Below are 22714 nucleotides of genomic sequence, written 5' to 3'. Positions count from 1 at the left end.
TGTAATCAGTCAGAAGACATATGCTGCTAGTTGATTAGCACTTAACGCTAAAACTGCAGAGTAATTAGGGTGTCTGATTTCGAATTTTCTATACAAATTAGGACAATACGTTTCATGATATTCGAAAGGTCGTTCAGTCTGGCATTTATGGAAATACTCAAATTTGAATACTTAATGATACTTAATAAACTGATAAAATTGGTCTCACAAGAATATCCGAGTAAGTTATACTAAAAATAACATTAATGTATTAATAACTAATATTTGCCTCCTTCGCATTTTATAATACTTCTGAAACAATTCAAATCAAAGTGTTATTTATCCTAGTTAAATATTCTAGATACTACACTAGTAATTGTACACGCCCAACAAAAAATGTATAATAACGACGCTCACGAGAATTTGCAGATCTAACAAGAATTTCGAGCAGACAAGCGAATAAAGAGTATATAACATATCTCGAGTCGCTACATTGATTTCCACAAGTGAATACAGTCCACTTAACGAAACTAAAAATTCGCACAAAGTTACTAATTTAACCACCGAACATCGTCGGTGGAAAACGCGTACAGAAGTGTTAAGAAATAAACCGTTAGGCAAGGGAATCAATTCGGCAGTTCACGAAGTACGAATACTCTTGGGACTCACTGTACATACCAAGTATCGGTGTATTCAGTGTTAAGTGAAAAACGAGGCCAACGGATAAGAGGAAATGATTGAAGAAGACTGCAGAATTATGCAGAAACTACGCGCGTAACGAAGATCGAGATGGATGCAGCAGATTCTAAAGAATTGCGGAGGTTTATCAAAGTAACGGGGGGAAGAGGGAAAGATAAGGGAACGCGACGGGGCGTATGAACACCTACGCTTAGATGAAACAGCGCGCAACGATTGAATTTTTAACGAGCGCCTCGAAAAAAGAAACAGGCGCCGGAGGATATTCGGGTCGGTGCTCGTTTCCAGTAGCACCGCGCCGCGGTGCGTAACCTAGGGATTTCCTCGATGCATCCCCCGTATCGCGATTCCCCTATTTTCCCATGATTAGACTCTCAAGCTCCAAGACCACCATGGGGAAATCTTCCATCGCCGACAATTTCATGGAACGCTGTTTTCGGTGGAACCTCGAGCTTCGCGCCACTTACAGGCTAATATACGGCTTAAATGTTCGAAAGTTTGAAAGTAACGATAACAATGGAATTTTAACACCAGTCTTTTCGAAATTTCTCTGTGGAAACTGTTGAAACATATAAACTATAGAAGTATATAGCGTAACTATTAAAACTTCAATTGATTTGCAATGTAGTTTGCGTATTGCTAAATCAATTTCTCTGGTAATTTCTCAGAGAAGCATTCGTTATCTTTTCAATAACTGGAGAAAAAGAAATCATGAATGGGTCATTTTGACTTATCTGGTAGTTGTAGCGTCACAAGCGGACCGATAGTTTTTCTCGCGGTTTCTTTGGACATTAGCATCGTGAAAATACATTATCTTATTAGATACTTTAATCTACGCTAAATATTCTGGATACTACAATATCTAAATATTTTGAGTTTCAGAACCTTCGCAGGCTTAACCTACGATGCCCAAGATTGGCTATTTCCGAGGTTACTACGGACAAGCGGTATTCTAGACGCGGGCAATTTAATTTCAGAGTTAATCCATAGAAGTCACCTTGCGGCGAGCATGTGTGGTTTCATGCGCCCTGGCCCTTGCTCAATGGTGATTGACGTATCATAAACCTTAAGACTCGATGAGGCAGTTGACGGCTCTGTTAGGCGTGTGACCCCTTAGGCCTAATCCTTACGAGCTACCCCGTACCGGGTTCACCCCCACGCGCGGTAAAGTGAACGTTTACCAACGTCTTGACGGATGACTCCTCTCAGCTCGAAATCCATTTCCTAATACGCTAACCAATATCGCTGCCCTCTTCAACTATTCCTCGGGAGTACACCTATTTCCACGTGATTTTGATTGAACCCTTTAGATTCCGAATAAAAATATTTTAAAGAAATATGTTTATCCGTCGAGTTGTTCATGAGAGTTAGTTAAATACGATTTATTTCGTATTAAATGACTTATTACGAATTCGTTAATAGGAATTATAAGGAAATATATTTTCTTACGGTTTGATTTGATTCAGCACAATCATCCATATTCTAACATGAATTTTCGTATTCTCTATTGTATTAGTTTACTGCTTTTGAGATCTGGAAACAATTTCTATTTTTTTTATAGGTACAGTGTATTTTTTTTACACGGAATGTGTCTATTGGGTAGAAACAGAATTAGATGTATAAGAATTACTTGTAAATTATTTGTTACCTAGAAAAATATTTATATAATACTTTGTTATTTCGTTTTTTCATTGAAATATGAATATTACTTTGAATTTCTTTTGATCCCAAGTAAAAAATTATCCACGTTAATATTTACATGAGCTGAAGAATGGATAATTGAATCACTTTAATACAAGTAATGCTAAAAATTGGTTATTTTAATTAATTGTAATAAATTTTAATCATCCATTTCAGTACTGGGTTGATCAATTAGCAAGTCTCATCATTTCTCATTCACAGGTAACTGAATAATTTATTAATTAAATTCAACATTTCATTGATCACGATGTCTACTGATATATGCAAAAGTAAAGGAAGTATACACGTTACTAAAATGTTTATAGAATTGTTTTCTAAAAAGGTGTTACTATTTTCATGTTACAGTTTTAATACTTTGCCATATAATAATTATAATAGAACTTTTACCCTCCATTTCTCCTCATTAAAAGTAGACTGACTTTAAAGGAGAAACGTCAATAACGGCGACATAATCTTTTATTTCAACGTATACGTAATGAATGACATTGATTTTCATTAAACTGAATCGCAAATTTTAAAATTCAAACAAAATTGAAGGCCTCGATACGAGCGGCACTTCAACCAATCCCTCACTGGACAAAATAATCAAGTTTACTTGTTGCAACGCGTCCCCGGGATACACTTTTTCCTGATAAATCACAATTAGTCGGCGAACCAGAGACATTTCCACTGATATTTCCGCCGGTAGAATTTTTTGGCACGAGCATTGAACGTATTCAGCTGTTCTTGCGTCTGCAAAAACACACAATAGGCCGGAAAAAGCTGGAGTTCCAGCGGCGGCAGGAAAAGAAGCGTGGGCGTTCGCTTGATTCATTTTCCGTCGCATGGAACCTGTTAATAATCTATCGTGCAGGTGTTTCACAATTTTCCTGTTGAATTCTGGATTGAAAAGTCTTGAAATATTCACCGGGTCGCCCCGAAATTGTGTCCCGCGCGATTGTGCCGCTTTTTTCAGCGCCGCGAATGCGTTTGCTGACTCGGTTTTCGGCCGAGTCCGATGAACTGACCCTTTTGTGGGATTCTCGGGAGTCTGAACAAATAACTTTCGGGGAAAAATTTTGTATGCAAAAACTGAACCAAGCACGGATATTATCAAAATAAAAGATTTTATAAATACTTCGTAGAAATGTTAATATTACGTGCATTTGTTCGAGAGCTATTACATTTTGTATTTATTTTTGCTAGACAAGTAGTGCATATTAACATTTATAGTAATTTTCAATTTAAAATTGGCACATCAATGCCACATGAATGCAGTAAATAATATGTATCTTAGAAACGAAATCAAAACTTTTGTTATGTTACTATATTAGCGAATAGAATTCTAAAACTGAAAATGACTTGTTTTAACTATTTACATTGTAGTTATTGAAACCTTAAAGGAGTTTATATCCAAAATTATTACAAAAATTGATCTTTTCATTTATGTAATATGAAGAATATTAATTTACTTTTAAAATTTTTGTAAAAAGCACATATTAATTATTTTAACCCATAAGAGGCAACAAAGATAACATAAAGAAACGATAATGTCCAAAGAACCCATATTTGAAAAATTGCTGGAACAACAGTGTACGTACAATTTTTGCCATTATGTTTCCATTTAATTAATTACTTTATCTCACACATTTAATACTGGTAAACGACGATGTTTACAGCCAAATAATGGGTTTTCAACGAACGTAAATGTCAAAATGGCTCCACTGAACTTCTCTGATTTTTTAAGGGTTAAGTACACAGTGGTCTTGGCGTTAAAACGTTCAATGACGACAAAGAGCGAAAAAATTGCAAAAAATCCGAACGCACGATGAACCGGTGCCTTTCATTGAGCACGAAGAGAAGAGCGAACTTGTCCCAGGGTTCCCCGGAAATCCTTCGCCCGATGGCATTCAACTAATTGCAGAAAATGGAAACACGCGAAACGAACAGAAATTCAAGTTCCGGCCGGGCAAAGTTCAAGCAGAAAAGGGAACGAAAAAAAGGAAAATTCATGATAACGACGAAGTACGAGCGAACGGAGCACAAAGAAAAAAATCTGTTCAATTTTTGGAATCCTGGCATGGTACGTCGTAATTACAATGGAATTTTCGACGGTGCGGTTTGCTACGTTCGAGTTGCAACTTGAGTTTCGAATACTCGTTAGGTGCTATCCTTATTATACAATGATTATTAAAAACAATATTCTCTTGTATGATCAAGAAACACGCGTTTCACTGGAGCATAAAGATCTTCGCTCGTCGTAGAGAAAGTTATAAATGAAAATGTAAAAATAGTATTTTGGAGGCAATATGATTAAACCAGTCAATCAGACGATATTTCAAAGCCAATGCATTATGGCGATTTCTGAATCTGTTCGATTTTTGGAATCTTGGCGCGCACGGGACGTCGTAATTGCAATGGAATTTTCGACGGTGCGGTTTGGCGCGTTCGAGTTGCAACTTGAGTTTCGAATACTCGTTAGGTGCGTCGAGAATTACACCCGGTTGATGAACGTTCCAGCATCCGGGCTTTAAAGCAGCCTTGACGGAAGGATTAAGAGGGATAGCGTGCTACATACCGCTCATAAACTCAGCGGACCAGCGGCCGTATACCTCAAACTTCATATTCTAAATCACCGAATTTTCTGTGGCCGTGGCGCTTCTAATGGCCGCGTACTAATCAACGATTCAGCCACGCGTTGCATGAACCGTTGCAGTTAGTGTTTGTTTGTTGCATAATTGTGGGTGTTAGGACTCGAGTAGAGTGGGATCTCGGTTGAGTCACTAGTTTTCGTGATCTAGATCGTTCGGAGTACTGGTCACGTGCGAATATGATAATTTGGATTCTTGTATTTTATCTTGGAATGCACGGTTAATTTTAATTCGAGCTCCTAAATTATTTCCACTATTATTGAAACTAAAAGAAAATTACTAAATAGAATGTACATGGTTTTTGAGGCGTGTATCAGTCATTTTATTCTATTAGACTATTTAGTTATTTTTTGTTACTTCCAATAATAACTGGAATAATTCAGGTGCTCGAGTTGAAAAAGTTTTGAAAATTTCCACTCGAGTTTTCGTTTAACTGTGTTAGTCGTTCAATGAAATCGGATAATCAAAATTCTACTGTAATTTTTAAAATGTTTATGTTAAGAAGAATGTTGTTAAATTGTATTATAAATCTGTAGCTCTTGTTACTTCAAAGTAAATCTTTTGTCCGTAACATTTTGTAGTATTTCTTTCTCTTCTGTGGGACAACGTGACATCGGAATTTGAAATTTAGAATTTAAACTGTAGGCTGCACTCTGTAAAAAATATGGAATGCGAAGTGGAGAAAAACGAACACTTCCAATGTTTGCCGCAGTTTTGGATGAATAAAGGTTTGAACGTTATCAAAGCTGATACAAATATTCGAGCGGTCTATGGAGAACATTCTGTCGGCGATTTGATAGCTGGAGTGTGGTTTGCATGCTTCAAAGAGGACAATATTGATGTCAATGATACTACATTTTTATATGAAATTAAAAATCTGGCAAAGCGATCTTGTAGAGACAGGAATGAGCTATTGAACGCCGCACATTATTTAACGTCAACGTAAAACTGAAGGAAAAATGCTGCTGTATTAATACTGCAACCCAATAAAAAATGAGAATTTATATACAGAAATAATATAGGATTTAAAAAGAATTTAATTTTCTTTGTTCTTTGCGTTAAGTGTTAATAGAGATTTGTAAAAAACAATTCTTTGTCTTTGAGATTATATAGGAGAATATTAAATCTCTTAGTTACAAATTTACTTCACATAAAAAAAGAAAAATTATGAAATATTGTTAAATTGATATATAAATAAAGTAATGAACTTATGAAATATTGAATAAATCTGCACTATACAAATAATAGTAAATCAGAAGAAATTGGAAGTCGTCCCAGTAGTACAGAGTAGGACATCTCAGGCAGTTGGGTCTCTTACATCGCTTACAGATACTACTAATCTTTCGCATGAGATAATATAAAAATAGAAAATGTCAAAAACAAAGAAGTTGATGTTTTATTAAGTATATGTTACAGTAAAAATGTTTTAGAATTTTCACTTAGCGATCCCCGAAGTGGCATAAATAATAATAAGTCTGACATCTACATTACATAGTATCACATAATTTTCTTAACAATATTGTGCTACATAGTAGATATAATGAAAAATAAAATAAAAGGTGAAATGTAATACAATACAATTGCAATGCTTTATGAAGATTCTGTAATTTATAATTGAGCAGCAAGCAAGTAGTATGAACTACAATAACTCTGACATCACGATTATTCTTGTTACTGATACTGTAACGAAGCAACGTTGAAGTATTGCAAATATATTCTGGCAACACCTTAGTATAAAATTAAAATAACATAGTCTTACTGTTGTAATGATACCTATAGTCCTCATAAAACTTTAATCATAATTACAACAATTATAAGAACTCAGTTTCCAATGAACTCCTTACTTCTTTAATTTAGAAATTAATTGAGTTATTAAAATTAATAAACTTTTAGGGATGATATGAAGCGAATGAAATACAGAGTATACAATTGGACAAAATAATATTTTATGCAAAATTAAAGATTACGAGAAGATGTTTCCAGTCCTCATGGAGCGTTGCAATATATTTAGGCCGAGCAAAGAGTTATTGAACGGATTAGAAATTGCCGAGGTATTCCGGTATCATGTCTTTCGGATAATCAGGTTTATTATCATAAGCTGCTGAAGGGAACGGTGCACAGTGGATTTTGATGCGACAGGCTGCTTGATAATCTACTAATCGATGAAGATGGATTAACTTCGACTCCTCCTCATAATACTTCAGAATCGATGATACACCCTTAACGCGATCCGGCTTTCGTTTTCCCACTGATACTACTCTCGTTAAATTTTTTCTTCCCTTTAGGAACGTTACAGTTCTGTCTACAAAAACGTTAAAGAAAAATTGTGAAACTTTAGTCGTTCAGCAACCATTTGAATTGATAACACTAAAAACTGTGTAAGTCAGTGTTAATAAATTTTTTATGGCAAGAAAACCAGTACTTTTTTTAAATGAATAATCCTCAAATCTCTTTAGTATGATTTTGAAATTTCAATATTTCTAGTATAGTGGACAAAAATTTCATAAGCATCATCAGAAACGATTTTTAAAAAACTGTTTAAACTGTGTAAAAACTTACACTATATTTTTGTAATTGAAAATTTTAGGAGTCAATTGTTTGGATAAGAATAATTTAATATCGAAGGGTATGAGTTTATTTACAAGCATTTATTCTTTTATTGTTCTTCAAGACATAAGTAATATCTAAAACTACACTGTTTTAATATTTGGCTACGTGTGGTCTGTGTGTCATTCTACCTTGCTTTTATATTAAAGTTCTTAAGTAAGTAAACTGCATTTCTTTTAATTCCTAACACTAACAAACCATGGAGTACTTAAAAGTGTCATAACATTTTTATGATTTACTCTGAAAATTCCGCAAAACATTCCATAAAAAGTTCACAATACTAGAAATATTTATTGCGCCACTCTAAAATTTTCGTAGTATACGTAATTTTAACGAGAATATGGTTAATGATACGGATCACATCCAACTTGTTCTGGACAAAATACAGAGCCGCGCATTGTTATAATAAATACACACACTTTTATTATAAATGAGTGCTACTGATACAGTGGCTATAAACGATAAAGTGAAAAAGTGTTATACCCTTAATCGAAAAAATGAAAAATACATATATTATTCAAATAAAATTATGTTTGGTGTTATAAGGATTTATTCCGCAAGATCTTCATTTCAATAAGTATCACGTTATAAATAATCATTATTAATCACACAATGTCACGGAATCAATTCAGTATTCAACATAAATTTACTGATTATTTCTGTTCACCCATTTTTACCCATTTAAAAACATTCTTACAAAACTGAATAAAACTGAGGACAATCAGCTATTTAAAATTCTCAAAGAAATATTACATAAAATATTACATTAAATAATCAAATGAAAAGACTAAAATTAATTAAATAAAAATGTTACATTGAATCTTAAATAAATATACAAAAACTATTATTCAACTACCAAAACAGTAATTTAAACATCGAATAACGATGATAACCCCGAAACATCGAAGAAACAAGAATCCCCATAATTCTCAACGAATTATACACCAAAAATTCGAGGAGCACGGAACAAGCTCAACGGACGCGCGAGCAAATCATTGCGGGTCAGTCAATAATCTCTGCCGTGTCATAAGGACAACCAGCGTTCCCAGCTGGATGTCATTTACACTTCCGGCCCAAGTATCCAATTCCACGGGAGTCGTTGGAAACTAGAAAGAAGTCGCTGGACGCGGCCGTCGACGGGGATGGCTGCGTTAAAGGCACTCGTAGCGGGAATGGAAAACGGTCAGCCGGCCGAGGCTTGTTTTGCCGGAGCTTCTCGCAGCGCAGCGCGCCGTTTGGCACAGTTTTCACTCTTGACGTGAACACACACGATCGCGGCCGCGTCGAAAGAGGCACGCGCGCGGCCACCGGAGCGCGCCGGAAAGAGACGGGTGAAAAGACCGGCGCAACGGAGAGAGAAAAAAGGGGGGCGTAGGGCGAGAGGGGAAACGAGGAGCGAGCGAGAGAGAGAGAGGAGCAGTTAGAGGGTGGATAGAGGAAAAGGGAAACAGGAAGAGAGAAAGAGAGGGAGATATAGAGAGGAGAGGAAATAGGAAAAAAGAGAGACAGGGCGAGAGACAGAGAAGCAGAGAGAAGGACAGAATAGAGAAAGTGGGATAGGGGCAACGGAGAAGGAAAGATAGAAATGAAATATAGAGGAAGAGAGATAGACAAGGGACAGGGGAAAGGGACAGAAAATACAGGAAGCGGAGTACAGGAGAAACAGAGAGATAAAGATAGAGAAAGTGTGCGTACAGGAGAAACGGAGAGAAAATAGACACAGTGGGATACAAGAGAAAGAAAAGGGACAGAAAAGGGCAGAAGGAATAAAGGGGAAGAGACAGAACAAGAGGGAGAGAGAGCAAGCACGGAGGGAGACGGAAAAGAAAGATAGGGGAAGACAGGGGGTAGGAGCAGACGGAGACAGAGAGAAAAAGAAGAAGGGAAAGAAAGGGTGAACATGTGATCCAGCGTGTGTGTGCGTCCGTGTGGCCAGGTGCACCGTACCCGACCCAGGCTGGCGTCCCGAGTTTCTCGTGCAGTGTCCTCGGCTTTTCAGCGCGGGCAGGCGCGCGCGTTCGATACTCCGCTCTGTTGTGCAGCCCAGCTCGCACGTACGCTCACACCCACACAGGCGCGCCACGTGCACCGACGGGCAGGTGCACGCGTACGCACGCAGCGGCCCCGGCCGCCGTACTCGATGCACGCGCGTCCCGTCGCGCCGCACCACCTGCACACACGGTCACGCAGAATCGACTCCGGAGGCCACCGCCGACGGAACGCGCCGCGTCGCTCGGGCTGCCGTACGAATGGTCATCGCCGCTCGCGTCATGACGCTGCCCACCGCCGTGCGCATCGATTGTGGGTCCGCGAACCGCGGGCGGCTTCTCAGATCGCTTTATCGCGATTTTGAAGGTGTGTCTGTTAACTGCCACGGCGGTCGCCGGTGACCGGAACTTCAGAATTACTTCGACGCCATTATAATTAAGATACCCGTCGAGGAATGGAAATGTTCGATAGCGTGAAGAGGTTGATAATAGTGTAACCTAAGAATTGGAACTGATAATCGTTTTTATCTAAGCTACAATGGTAACTAATGATCGATGTTATCTTCGCTACAAATAAATGCATATAACGCTGAAGTTTTTCGTGACGGTGGACGTAATTCGTTGCCCTATGATCGCTTTTTGTACCGTGAACGATGTAACTATTTTGTTATGAATAGTTTATTGGAAATAAAAGAAGAAAGTTCGAATTACGATGTGCACGTGTACAAATATATATGGAAAGTGAATTTCTTTTGTTCGTAACAAATCAAACGAGTAACATACTTGACAATATTACAGTATTATTAAGAAAAATTAACTTAATATTGTTAAATCCGCGCAAATTTATTAGCAGATTCAATGAATAAAATAAGAAGATTGACAAAGCATTAACAAGTACACTACTATGGAAAGTGAAACTAAATGAAAGTCATATAAGTAGTACAGAATACGATGAGTCAGGCATACAGTTTCCGTTATCACTTATGGGTACTACTGATTTTCCTAGTGAGACAATATAATATAATAAAATAAAAGAATATCGTTATAAGAATGGAGATAATATTTTAATTGTTATAGGTTATGGTAAAAAATGTTATAACTTAAAGCTGGAAAACCTTGAAGTAATTTATTAGAGAAACTGCGTTAAACAGTTGATATAACAAAAAAATAAAACAGAATAAGGAACACAATAGAATGAAATGAAACTATAAAGTTTGTAATAAATTGTATGGTTCATAAACGAGAGCCAAGCAAAGAGGTTTAACACACAATATCGCAGGCACATTAATGCACGTTCGTCTTGTTATTGGTACTTAGTTAAATGCAATATGAAAATATTCCGAATGAAGGTACAATGATTTTGTAATACCATATTCAACAATAATCTCGTTACCTCAATATTATAAATGTATTATATAACTTTTTGAAATATCATCGATACATTGCGTTCTAACAAATATGCAATATTATTGACTTGGTAGAACTCAATTATAATTTCATCAAATAAATAAAAAAATTACACATAAAATTTCCATTTCTATCTAACATTAATATTACTGTGATATTGTGAATTATTACGATTAAAATTTTCACCAATTCATGCATTAAAATCTATGGGGATTTACCTTAAGAAAATGATGAGCCCGAAAACATGAAAACCGTGATATTAGAAAAATTGTTTTTCCCTGACATGTTTTTATACAAACAGAAACGATTGTACTGAAATTACGAGGAACAGTCTGTATAATTTATTTAACTAATTAATGTAACTTATTAATAGTGAGGTAAATAATAAGAATCTATTACTGAACTGCAGATTTTTATGCATTCATTGGAAATTTAAGACTTATATGAAATATCTAAAGCACAATGCTTGTTGGAATGTTTGTTAAAGAAAATCGTTTTCGGTAGCAATTCTTTTTCTAATTCTATTTGTAAATATTCGAATTCGTATAAAGATCTTCAGTCTACTAATCACGAATAAATCATAACGTAGAAAGCTCATTAATTTATATTTGAGACGAACTACCTGATTATTATCAGCGTGACAGAAAGAATTGAATGTTAAAATAATAAGCGTCGATATTTACGGAGCACAATCAATATACTTCGATTGCAGGACTTCGAGGGTTCCTGAGATTGCTTTATTCGATGTTCGAAAGTATTATGCTGTATATAGTGGCCAGTATTCGGAAGTTAAATGACATTGGGAACGACAGCGTATCGCACGCGATATCTATTAAGTCATTTATAAATGACAATAGCGGCTTAATTGGTTCATGTAACTGTGATGAATGAAGCGAAATAAAATGATCAGTGTAACATGATGGATTGTGTGTCAACAGAGCTTCCATAATCGTAGGAAGAGGTAGAAATTGAGTTCTGGGATATTTGAAGTAGTGTAATCAACGAATTCTCAGCCTCCTTCACCATTAATTAAAACTATCACTTCTATAACCAACACATTCTTACTATATTTCATTTAATAACATCCTTTTCGAATTGAAAAGAATTATTAAATACTAATCTTGAAATCGGAGGAGCCAATAAATTATTTCTAAATATCCTATACAAGAAAAATAATATATCCAATATTTAATGCGCAGAACTCAAAAATCTTTATTTTATTTTTCTTAGGGTTCCTATTTAATGAATACAAATGAAATAAAATATGTTAGATGAGAAAAATAAAAGGATTATAAATTGTAGGAAGAACATAAATTTAAAAATTGAAAACCGTAATTTTATTTTTAATAGAGAGTGTTGGTAAATTAAAAGATCAAGCATTGGCAACGTATTATAGTATGAGTAACAGGATTCATTACAAATGACTGAGCTAGCAATTATAAAATATCATTTGTAACCTAATTATGGCAACGTATACTTCATTTCGATTCGCTGAAATAGATTCGTGTCAGCGGTAAACTTCCAGATTGACGGGCTGATCATTGACCGTCTTCAACAATCACAATTAGTAAATATTATTGGAGTAAACGGATTATGTATATACTGCTGTTCCATGCTAATTCCATCCACGTAGTGCAGAAATGCTACTAATACCTTCATCACGAATTCGGACTTGTATTATTTCGACAGCGACTGCGTCTGTTCGCGTGGACGTTTATAGCCATCAACAACTGTACGTAAAATGGAAATCTAATATCGTTTCACAATTAATACTGTTTGATCGTATTTTACATTGAAATAACAATCAACGGACGACTATATTAGCACGTCGTAATTAAAAAACACGGATGCTCCACATATTTTCAAACCCGAATTTCCTTCAATTGAAAATTCCTCTCGTCACGATAGATTCACTGAAATTTTTTAATAAGATTTTTCTTCGAATATGGAATCATCTGATTTTCAATTGCCACGCAAATAATGTTGCATTCCATATGCGCATACGTTTGAGAGATTCGAGGAAGAAAAGTTCAAATTAGATGACGTATCTTTATGCATATTCCAATCTTTCGAGCCTTTTTTTATTAGTTCGATGCAATTGAAATTTTTTATTCTGATATCATTCCCAATGAAAGCTTCCACTTTTCACCGAGAATTTAATCTGATTAAAGACGAGGTGAAAACTCGATTAAGACTTCAATGTAGTTTTTATTTTAATATGTTTAAAAATTTATTTAGTATATGTTTATTAATCATTTATACATGGTATAATAAAATATATTTACTAAACATTCATTTTAATTTAATATATCCACGGTATACCCATGGACATAAACGTATTTTGCAGTCCGATTAGAATAAATATATAAAAAATATTTTCTTTAAACGTTTAGAAACTTATCATGAAATTAATAGGTTTCCTTAGTGATCGACTAGCTTTTTCCATCAAGGAACGTTAAATATTTCCAGTATTTGTAGTGTAAGAAAAAAAATTAAAATGATCTATTTTATAAATATTTATAAAACAAAAAGTGTTTCACAAACTATTTATTAACGAAATTCAAAATCGAATAACGTGTATAGTTATTTGTAGTGCTCGTCTGTTGCTACAGAGGTGAATGAAATTCATTTCATCTTATTATAGATGGTTCAATCCAATGGTTCAATTTACTTAGAATTCCTTAAGTATCTTCAATCACTTCTATCTATCCGTTTTTAGTTAGAGTTGGTATTTATATGATTCGAACCACCACAAGTTATTTTCCTATTATTTTTAAGATCAGGAAGCTAGAATCTTTCGTTAAACTCAGTTAATCAACTTCATAAAGTATGCAGGAGACATAATGAAGTGAGGTCTCCTATTTCCTGGAAATTATACCATGCATTATAACTTCAAACAACAGCACATATGAAATTAATTTGACTTTCTTCTCATGGAAACTAGTCCAACGTATTCACACGAAAACAGCTAACAACCTTTTAGTCGTTTTTTTGTTAAGAACTGCAGTGCCTCATTTTATGCTTGCTATACAGTGAAATCTGTTTGAGGTACACTTCCAAAATTACTTTGAGCATGATAATTATTTTCACGCGGAAAAATTCTCTACTTCCTCTGAATATAATGTCACAATGTTTGAAATAGGTATTTTTATTAAGTTCCTTTTAAAGATCATAGAAATTCTCATTATTTTCCAATATATAACCATAAGAAAAATACGAGAAATTTCGAACTTATCTTGTTTCCTCTTCCTGACTCAGATCTAACACGAGGAGATCTAAAGATGCATTTACTATACCAATATCAAAAATTCTCGAAAGCGTCATTATTTTACAATATACAACGACACCAGGAAAGATTTCAAATTCACCTTTTCTTTCTTCTAACTCAAACCTAACGCCACAAGATCTAAAATCTATACGTTTACCATATCAATCTAAACAATTTTTTAAAATTCCATTATTTTCCAATACACGTCATCGAGAAACCAAGCAATTTCAAAGTCATCTTTTCCTTTCTTTTAACTCAAGCCTAATGCCAGAATATCTAAAATATACACATATACCAAAAAAAATTCGACAAAATCCCATTATTCTCCAATCGACGCCATCAGGAACACGAAAGATTTCGAATTCACCTTTTCTTTCTTCCAACTCAAACCTAACACCAGAATATCTAAAATATACACATTTACCACGTCAATCTAAAAAATTCGACAAAATCCCATTATTCTCCAATGCACGACGCCATCAGTAACACGAGGGATTTCGAATTCATCTTCTTAAACTGATATTCGACTTGGTGAATCGAGCCTGTAGCACAGAGCGGTACCATCCAGCTGATAAGTAACAACGCTAATGGACATGTCATTGAATTGATCCCATCTCCGGCCATGAAATATGGATGTTAACGCGCAGCAACCGACGAAGCAGATCACGAATCAGACTTTACCGTGCTCAGGCAATTCCGATCGTTGCGTCGCGTCGTATCGGACGTGGTTGCGCGGCGCATTGTTACCTTTTCGATTCCGCGTTTCAGGTCGTCGCGCTATTTAATCGCGCGACAATGCGACCGTTCCGGAATTTATGTTTCATTACTACCCGGTATTTTTAGGAATCCGTTCAGAGCGTCCGGGCGTTTCGCGCGTCCCCGATAATTGATACGTTTTGCATTGTGCCCGGTACGCGCCGCGGCGAAGAAGTGGGACGAGTCCGTGCCTTTTTTATTGCACGGCCAGGGAATCGAAGCGGGCGAACCCTCGGTTTAATCCGCGCTTAATGGCGGTACGTAATGTTTACACGATCCATTGTCTCCGAGGTTGCTGATTAGATCCCGTGTACGAAGTGAAATTGCCTTGGATCCAATTAACGGGACCTCTTGTTACAAGAAATTAATCGAGGAGGACGAAATATCCCGGACGAAGACAGAAACCAATACACATATTTGAACACTCTTACGCTTACGAATGCAAAGCTGAGGCTCGGACGCGGGATAGTAATTTCCGGTGGAATTCGGCGCTGCCTGGGAGCTGTATCGATGCACCAAGCACCGGAGAAATGTTTTTGCGGTCGCAGTTCCCTCCAACCAATGTTGTCACTTGGTAATTGAAATTTTTTAGTGGGACTTAACTTTTCGAGGTACGATTAAACGTTAGGGAACGGTCGTGATGAAAATTTTCAGTCGACTTCGACTTTCAGTGATATTTATTTATTTCTCGTGTAAATAGAATAGTACTGGTTCATTATTCTTATAATATTATTATTTAAAAGTGATTTTCTATTTCCAAAATATCGTTGGACTAATGAGTAGAGTTAGGCAACTTTTTATAATATTGAAGACATATTTAATTTTATAAATGCATATTCTTACATCTATAAATAAATCAATGATTCTCAGTATACTATGTACTACCGAAATATTCTAAAAATTCACACATTGACAACTTTTCATAATATAGTACTTGAAGACATATTTAATTTTATAAATACATATTTTTACGTCTATAAATAAATTGATGATTCTCAGTATACTATGTACTACCGAAATATTCTAAAAATTCACAGTTACATTGACAATAACAACTGCAGTGTAGTTATCAAGTGGAAAGTATAAAAAGTACATTCGTCCTTCGTTTTTAACTGAGCTCAATAGATTGCTTAACGTTCGACTGAACTTGCTCGGCATTCCCAATTTCAAGGACTATTCTCACCGTTTCACAGTAGACGACTGCGGATATAAAAAAATACCTATCGAATATTTTATGCAAGTTATATATCGCGTTAAAAGCGCATTAAAGTAGGCGTGTGCCGCTCGCCTGATTTTTCTTCTTAAAGAAGCTGCTAATACTCCGGATACTCGAGCACTCGATTCCATCCCGGGGTATAGAATATTACCCGAGTGAACCGGGTAATGTCGGATATGGCTAATAACCCGAACACTTCAGTTAATATTAAATTTCATCAATCACTAAATTATAATATATATATCCGTGATTCAACTGCCTCGCATAAAGATAGAGATTGTCTTAAACATTTTCATTACCCATTGAATGCTAAGGTTGATATATTCGAATAATATGAACTAGAATATTTTTCGTCTTCCTTCAAATTTTTTATTTCCTATATGTTATAAATTAACACTAATAATTCGTTATAACATAAAGATGTGCAAGTTAGATGGTAAATTTTGCTTAATGGAAACAGAAACAAGAGGAAGGATGAACATTAAAGAATTGATTAATCTAATAATATAAGAATTGAGGTCAGGTTGAATGGACGAAAGTACAGATTTTAAAATCAAAGTTTATTGATAGATACGACAATCAATGAAACGAATTCAATTTTTCATTTTCTTTGGAATTCTTTTAGCATTCAGATACGAGTTGATTGGGTTAGATGACAATATTTCTAGTTACAATAGTTTGTACACTTGCGGTTTTGTTGTGACTGCTCGAGCTAACGTCCATGGGCAATTATTGATTGTAACTTTTCCTAATATAATAGCAGGGCAACTTCAAGTAATACCATTCATTGAGGTTTCCAAGGTGGTAGAAAAAGAGAAAATTCAATGGAAACAAAAAATCTAATAGCGTTGGATCCAGTGAACGTGCCGACCAAAATAGGATGTATCCATCACGGTACAGAACCTTCTGTCAGCCCCTCGTTGAATGGAAGACGGTAAAAACTAATAGATACTCTTACGGAATTTAAAAGCACGAAAGATTTTGCTTTAATTGTTTTCTGAATCCACCTGTGGTTGTGAATCACAGGTTCAAATGAAATGAAAAGCAGAAACGGTTCAAAAAGGTTTTAATTGAATAGAATTTTAAACAGTGTCCTATTGCGAGAAACAAAGAAAATAATTAGATGTTCTCCTTCATTTCGAATATCCTCTAGAATTTGAGAAACAAGTGCCAATGACCACTACAATTTCAAAAGAAAACCTATCGATTACAATAATAATATTAAAATAAAACAGATGCATAAGTATAATAAATTTATGAAGATTTTTAAAAATGTCAACATACAGTCTCATAGCTTTTGTGTTGAAAGTATGAAATTTCGGCGGCACAAATTTAAAAAAATTCTGTACCAGCGAAACCCATTTTGGAATATGTACCCTGCATTCGCTAATTATTATCCGCTGCTTACATTTATTTAATTCGCGAAGAGCTTAACACGGCAACGACCTAAGTACAGTCGAAAAAAATGGGCGGCCCTCGTGTAATTTTTCCGGGTCCCTTTCCGCCTACGTTGCGATCACGTTTATCTGATGATTAAGCGTTGTCTGAAATTAGTGTGCTCAGTATTCTGTACGTCAGCTCGCGTTTTATTCGCAATGTGCGTGGGTGGCTGACTATATGTATATATATATGTATACGCGCCTATATCTTGATGTGGGTGTACTGTCAACCTCGATAAGGAATTTACAGTTCAGCTGGCATTCAAAATTAACAAAAGTCTGAACGAACATTAATTAACTAATTCTCCTACACAATACGCTATCGTAAAGTCTCAATAAACAACGCGAAACTCGCTGAAAATTCGGATAAAGATGGAATGAATGTCGAAACATCTGAGAATAAAATTATTTCGCAAAATGTGTTGTGCTTTCTGTTGCGGTCATTTGGAAAACAAAATACTATAACTGTAGATGTATAGAGGTTTTTTTGTAGATTTATCGGATTTTGCTAAAAGTTACCATTCAAGTAAATTGAATCAATTTAGATTCTTACTTGTAGTGTGATGTATACGTTTACATATATATTTATTCCCCAATAATTCATATACTTAGCACATGTATAATTTAAACAGTCTTAACATGCCTTGAACAAAGAAAACAGAGAAACAGAATAATAATACAGGATGCAAGGTGTAAAATAGTATAAGAGTAATTAAGTTAGTTACCACACGAAACAAATAAGATCCAAAGGAAAATTCGCAATTCCCTCTTTTGCAGGTATAAATAGAAAGCAAACACGATAAACACTGTAATTATAAAATCATTTAGAAAGAAACATTTACTCTTTATTTAAATTACAATTTCAGTTTTTAAAATGAAGAAAAGGCAAGATCTACCATACAATTAAAACTGTTTAATTATGCATCTCAGTGGGAAGATAAAATATTGATAAAATACGTCCAACTATATTAGATGCTGAAGTACCAACAAAATTCATCTCGAAAAATAAAATCATCCGTTACCGAAACACATAATTCCCCGTAGAGTCGGTCATTTCGAAAAATTCCAATTTCGAAAGGTTTCCACGGACTTTCGTAAATCTCGAACTTCTGGATATTTACAATAATTGCTCGGCAGCGTTCGAGAGACGTTACACTCGCGTAACGCGGCAGAAGAAAATCCTCCCCCGTAAATCCTCGCGCCGTTTCCGCCCGATCGAGCCGCTCCGAAACGCATCGGCGGGTCTCCGGGAGCCGCGTGGGTGAATTAAACACCGAGCTTCCCGAGGAGAATCCTTTCTCACGCCCACGCTGCCCGCGGCGGTGCGCGGAAGATGAACGAAGATTGTCCGCCGCGGCGCGGCGCCAATTAATCAAACGTTTCGCGAAACGGAATAAGGGGCCGGCGACAGTTGCTGGTCGGGCGGTCGCGTCAATTAAAATTTACCGCAATCGGAAGTTAATTGTTCCCAGGAGGAATTGCCCGGTTCCGCTCGTGCTACGTCCCCATCAGTTTTTCCCTTGTTGACAAATGTATCCTGCTTAGCGCGCGGAAAAGGATTATCCGCGAAAGGATCATCTGTTGTGCGACTTAGACGAGAACGCTAGAGAAAGGAGTGACTTTTTTTTAATATCAGTTTTAATTACTTTGTCAATTTTGAATAGGAACGAAATTAATTCTTGTAAGTTTCATTTTTTAAATACTTTGCTCAGTCTTCATCCGATCTTATTTCATTTTTTATGTTGATTCACTGTTCGTCAATATCGTTACACATACACACATCATTCTTGTAGGAATTACGCGTCAATAATGGTGAATACTCGGTAGTTCCAGTGTTAAAGAAAAGTACTGTTTTGTCTGTTTCCATACGTTTCAATAATTCTTACAGTCCTTCGGACGCAAGCGGTAGGAATTGTTGGAATTGTGTGTGCAAAGCTCGATGGAAACTTGTAGCAACCATATAGGACTTTATATTAAATGTTATTTTAACGCTAGAACCACCAGACAGGTCAAAATGACTAATTCCTGATGTCTCCTTTTTGCAATTATTGAAAAGGTTCTCTGAGAAGTTACTAACGAAATTGATTTAGTAACATCCAAATTAGTCAATCGAAACCTTTTCGGTGGTCTCTTAGAGTTTCTATGGGAAAATGTAAAAGTGAACTGCTCGGTAGTTCTAGTATCAAAACTATAAACAAACTACGCAGAACTCTCAATCCTTTTTCATCCAGCTAGCATTTTTGTCGAAGTCGCACAATGTGATTTTTCCACCGAAATTCCACGAAAACATTTATCAACGAAATCAGTAAATATTTACGTGTATATGTGGCTGTACACGTCCGAGTTTACAAACTGAAATCAGCGGCGCTAACGAGACGCGGCACACGTCACGTAGAAAACGTCGGCTGGTGACGTCAGGGACGGAGCACGTTACCTCGCGAAGCAACACCTTATCCTCGGTATCATTTCGGAATCCTCTTCGAGACAAACGTTCCGTCCGGTTATCGAAATACCATCAGATTCGTGTGGATTTAACGACGACACGTTTATCCGGGTGGAAGAGGAGAAAGAATGATTTTCTCCGGTCGAAGGAATTCGAAGAATTTTAATTATCGACGAATGACGGTCGGACGCGTCGGTCTCTAGCGTGGACCACCGGTGTTCCTAATATTGAAACCGATCGTTGAAATACGACGCGGGCAGCGGGACTGACACAGAGAAGTCGCAGCTCGTAAATATTTTGGAAAATTTCATTCGGCCGACGACGACGCGGATAGGGGGCACGCGATATAAATCAGACAGCCGCGTTTTCGATGGCCACCGGTGCGGTGCGGTTATCAGATGAAATTGGCTGACCCGTACCGCTTCGGTCAGACGTTAAAAATTCTTCTGACAGACGAAGATTCATCGGCTTCCGCGTCCGGTTTTTGTCGCGGTTTCAAGTGTCAACGTTGACCCGGAAACGGCGTTACACAGAGCGATTCTCGCACGTAAATCCCCGCGGTGAACCAGCAACGGTAGCCGTTCGTGCGCTATCAGAGACCCGTCTTACGCGTTTGAAGCGTGCCGAGCTCGGCGGACGTAAAAATAGACGCGCGAATGCAGAGGCAGACAGAACGACAGAGGTGTGCAAAAAGAGAAACAAGAACGAAGACAAAAGAAAACCGAGCAAGAGGGGGACAGAGAGAGAGAGAATAAACCGATCATCTAAAAGAAGCCACCGAGTCGACGATAGTCCCTTGGACGAGGGCCGAGAGACAGCGATGAAACAGCATAAAGTCCTTGGACAGCCCACCCGCGAGATACGAATCAAGACGAACGTTCGCCGCGTGTAAGAGGAAATCGTCCGTGAAACTCACCGGATGTAGCCAGGGCTATAACCGTCATCAGAGTCCAACGTTTCATGTTTGCTCGATTGAGGAATCGGAGCGGCTAGCTCCTTCCACGATCACCACCGCCTCCGCCAGCACCGGCTTCTCCGCCACCTCCGCCTCCTCACCGTTCGGTTGTCCTCGCACGTGGCTGCCGACGCGTCGAACAGAGGGAGAAGCGGGTCTGGTACCACTCGAGTCGCAGGCACCGAGGGAAGAGCAACGAAATATATATACACTCCCGCCCCCGTGGAACGCGAGAGCTGAATCCGATCCGGCCTCTCCAGTCCTCTCAGGGTCCGCGTGAACATACGTGCCCGGCGGAGGACGCGAATGGCATCGTGTTTGCTCTATCAGGGGCACGTGACAGCCTCTGCGGACCCGCAGCGTGTCCCTGTGCGTACACCACGCAGCGCGCACTAAACCCCGCGGACGATCTGCCTCCGTGCGCCAGCATCGTCGGGCATCGGGGACATCTCTGTTTTGATCGTTTCCGCTCGATGATCCCGGCCCACCGAGAAGCCTCTTCGTCAGCTGGCTGATCAATTCCTCCCGGAGTATCCGCGCCGAACACTGCGGGTACCCAACGCGTTCCGGACAGGCAGAAGGAGACGGAGCTAGAGGGTGACCGGATAGATTCACCGATGCACGGGCAAGAGAATTCTAGCCGCGCGCGGCTCGGAAACGGGTCTCGGCGAGAGAGGACAGCTCATTCGACCGAGACTCGGAAATCCCCTGGATCGGCTCTGCTCCGCGACGTCCGAACCCCCGCCGCCAATCTCAGAGCGCGTCTGACCGTCAGCACCGCGTCGTCGCCGCCGCGGCTGTCAACATCCTCCTTCCCAGTCGGCTGATCCTCGCGGACGATCTTCCTTCGTTAGGGGATCGCGGACGTCGATGGCCAACCGTTCAAACGAAGTCCCCAACGACGGTCCCGTTATCCGCTCGACAGGATTGTCAGATGCGCCCTGGCCGGCGACCAACGCTGGACTGATTTTCATTTGGCTGCAACGCCGCGCGGTACCACCGCCTCCGCTCTCTTTGGCGCTAGCGCCCCGTGCGGCCTACCGCCGCGCTGATTCCGCTCCTCTCTGTCACACCCCCGCAGCTGGCAGCCCGTCCGCCGTATACCCGTCCTCGTTCAGATCGGACAACCCCGACCCTCCCTGCCACCTTTCCGTCCCGCCGCTCGCGGAGAGCGGTCCCGCTCGCTCCCGTGCAGCCCACATCCGCGCATCGTCGGGTGGCATGGTATACCATGCGGTACAACCCCCTTCCGCCTCGTTCTCGTCGAGTTTCCCTCCTCATCCCGCCGCTATAGTGCATGCCAACATCGCCGGAGAAGAGAGAATCGTTACTATGGCGAGATCAATATGATAGGACGGCGCATGCCTCGGTATCCTTATACTTAAACCCTTCGCCGCTACACGCGTCCCGTCTCTCTCGCTCCGGTTCGGCTGGCCGCGTTAGCTGTCCCGCTCGCTGCTCGACCGTTTCTCCTACCCGCGGCCGACCACTTCTCCAGCTGTACCCCTCGCGTTCTCCTTTCTCCCTCGTTCCCGTTCCCGTTCCCGTTCGCCATCTCGCTCCCACCCCCTAGCTCTCCGTTCCTCACGTGACGCACGCCGGAGAAACGTAGTGTGCCAGACACCGTAG

The 22714-nt window shown here is 38.5% G+C and overlaps 1 protein-coding gene across 3 annotated transcripts in view; it reads right to left on the bottom strand.

Annotated features, from left to right (window-relative positions):
* nAChRa7 (nicotinic acetylcholine receptor alpha7 subunit) overlaps window positions 1–22039 on the bottom strand; it is a 295344-nt gene extending 273305 nt beyond the window's left edge. For all 3 annotated transcript variants that reach the window (XM_076373959.1, XM_031981243.2, XM_076373960.1), the window contains exon 1: window positions 21047–22039. In XM_076373959.1, coding sequence (XP_076230074.1) covers window positions 21047–21092 — 46 coding nt within the window. In that variant the 5' untranslated portion in view covers window positions 21093–22039. The remainder of the gene's footprint in view (window positions 1–21046) is intronic.
* Window positions 22040–22714: the final 675 nt, after the last annotated feature.

Source organism: Nomia melanderi, chromosome 14, assembly GCF_051020985.1.
Source record: "Nomia melanderi isolate GNS246 chromosome 14, iyNomMela1, whole genome shotgun sequence".
In the NCBI taxonomy this organism is placed as follows: domain Eukaryota; kingdom Metazoa; phylum Arthropoda; class Insecta; order Hymenoptera; family Halictidae; genus Nomia; species Nomia melanderi.
Note: the sequence above shows the minus strand (reverse complement) of the source record. Positions and strands in the feature narration are given on the sequence as shown.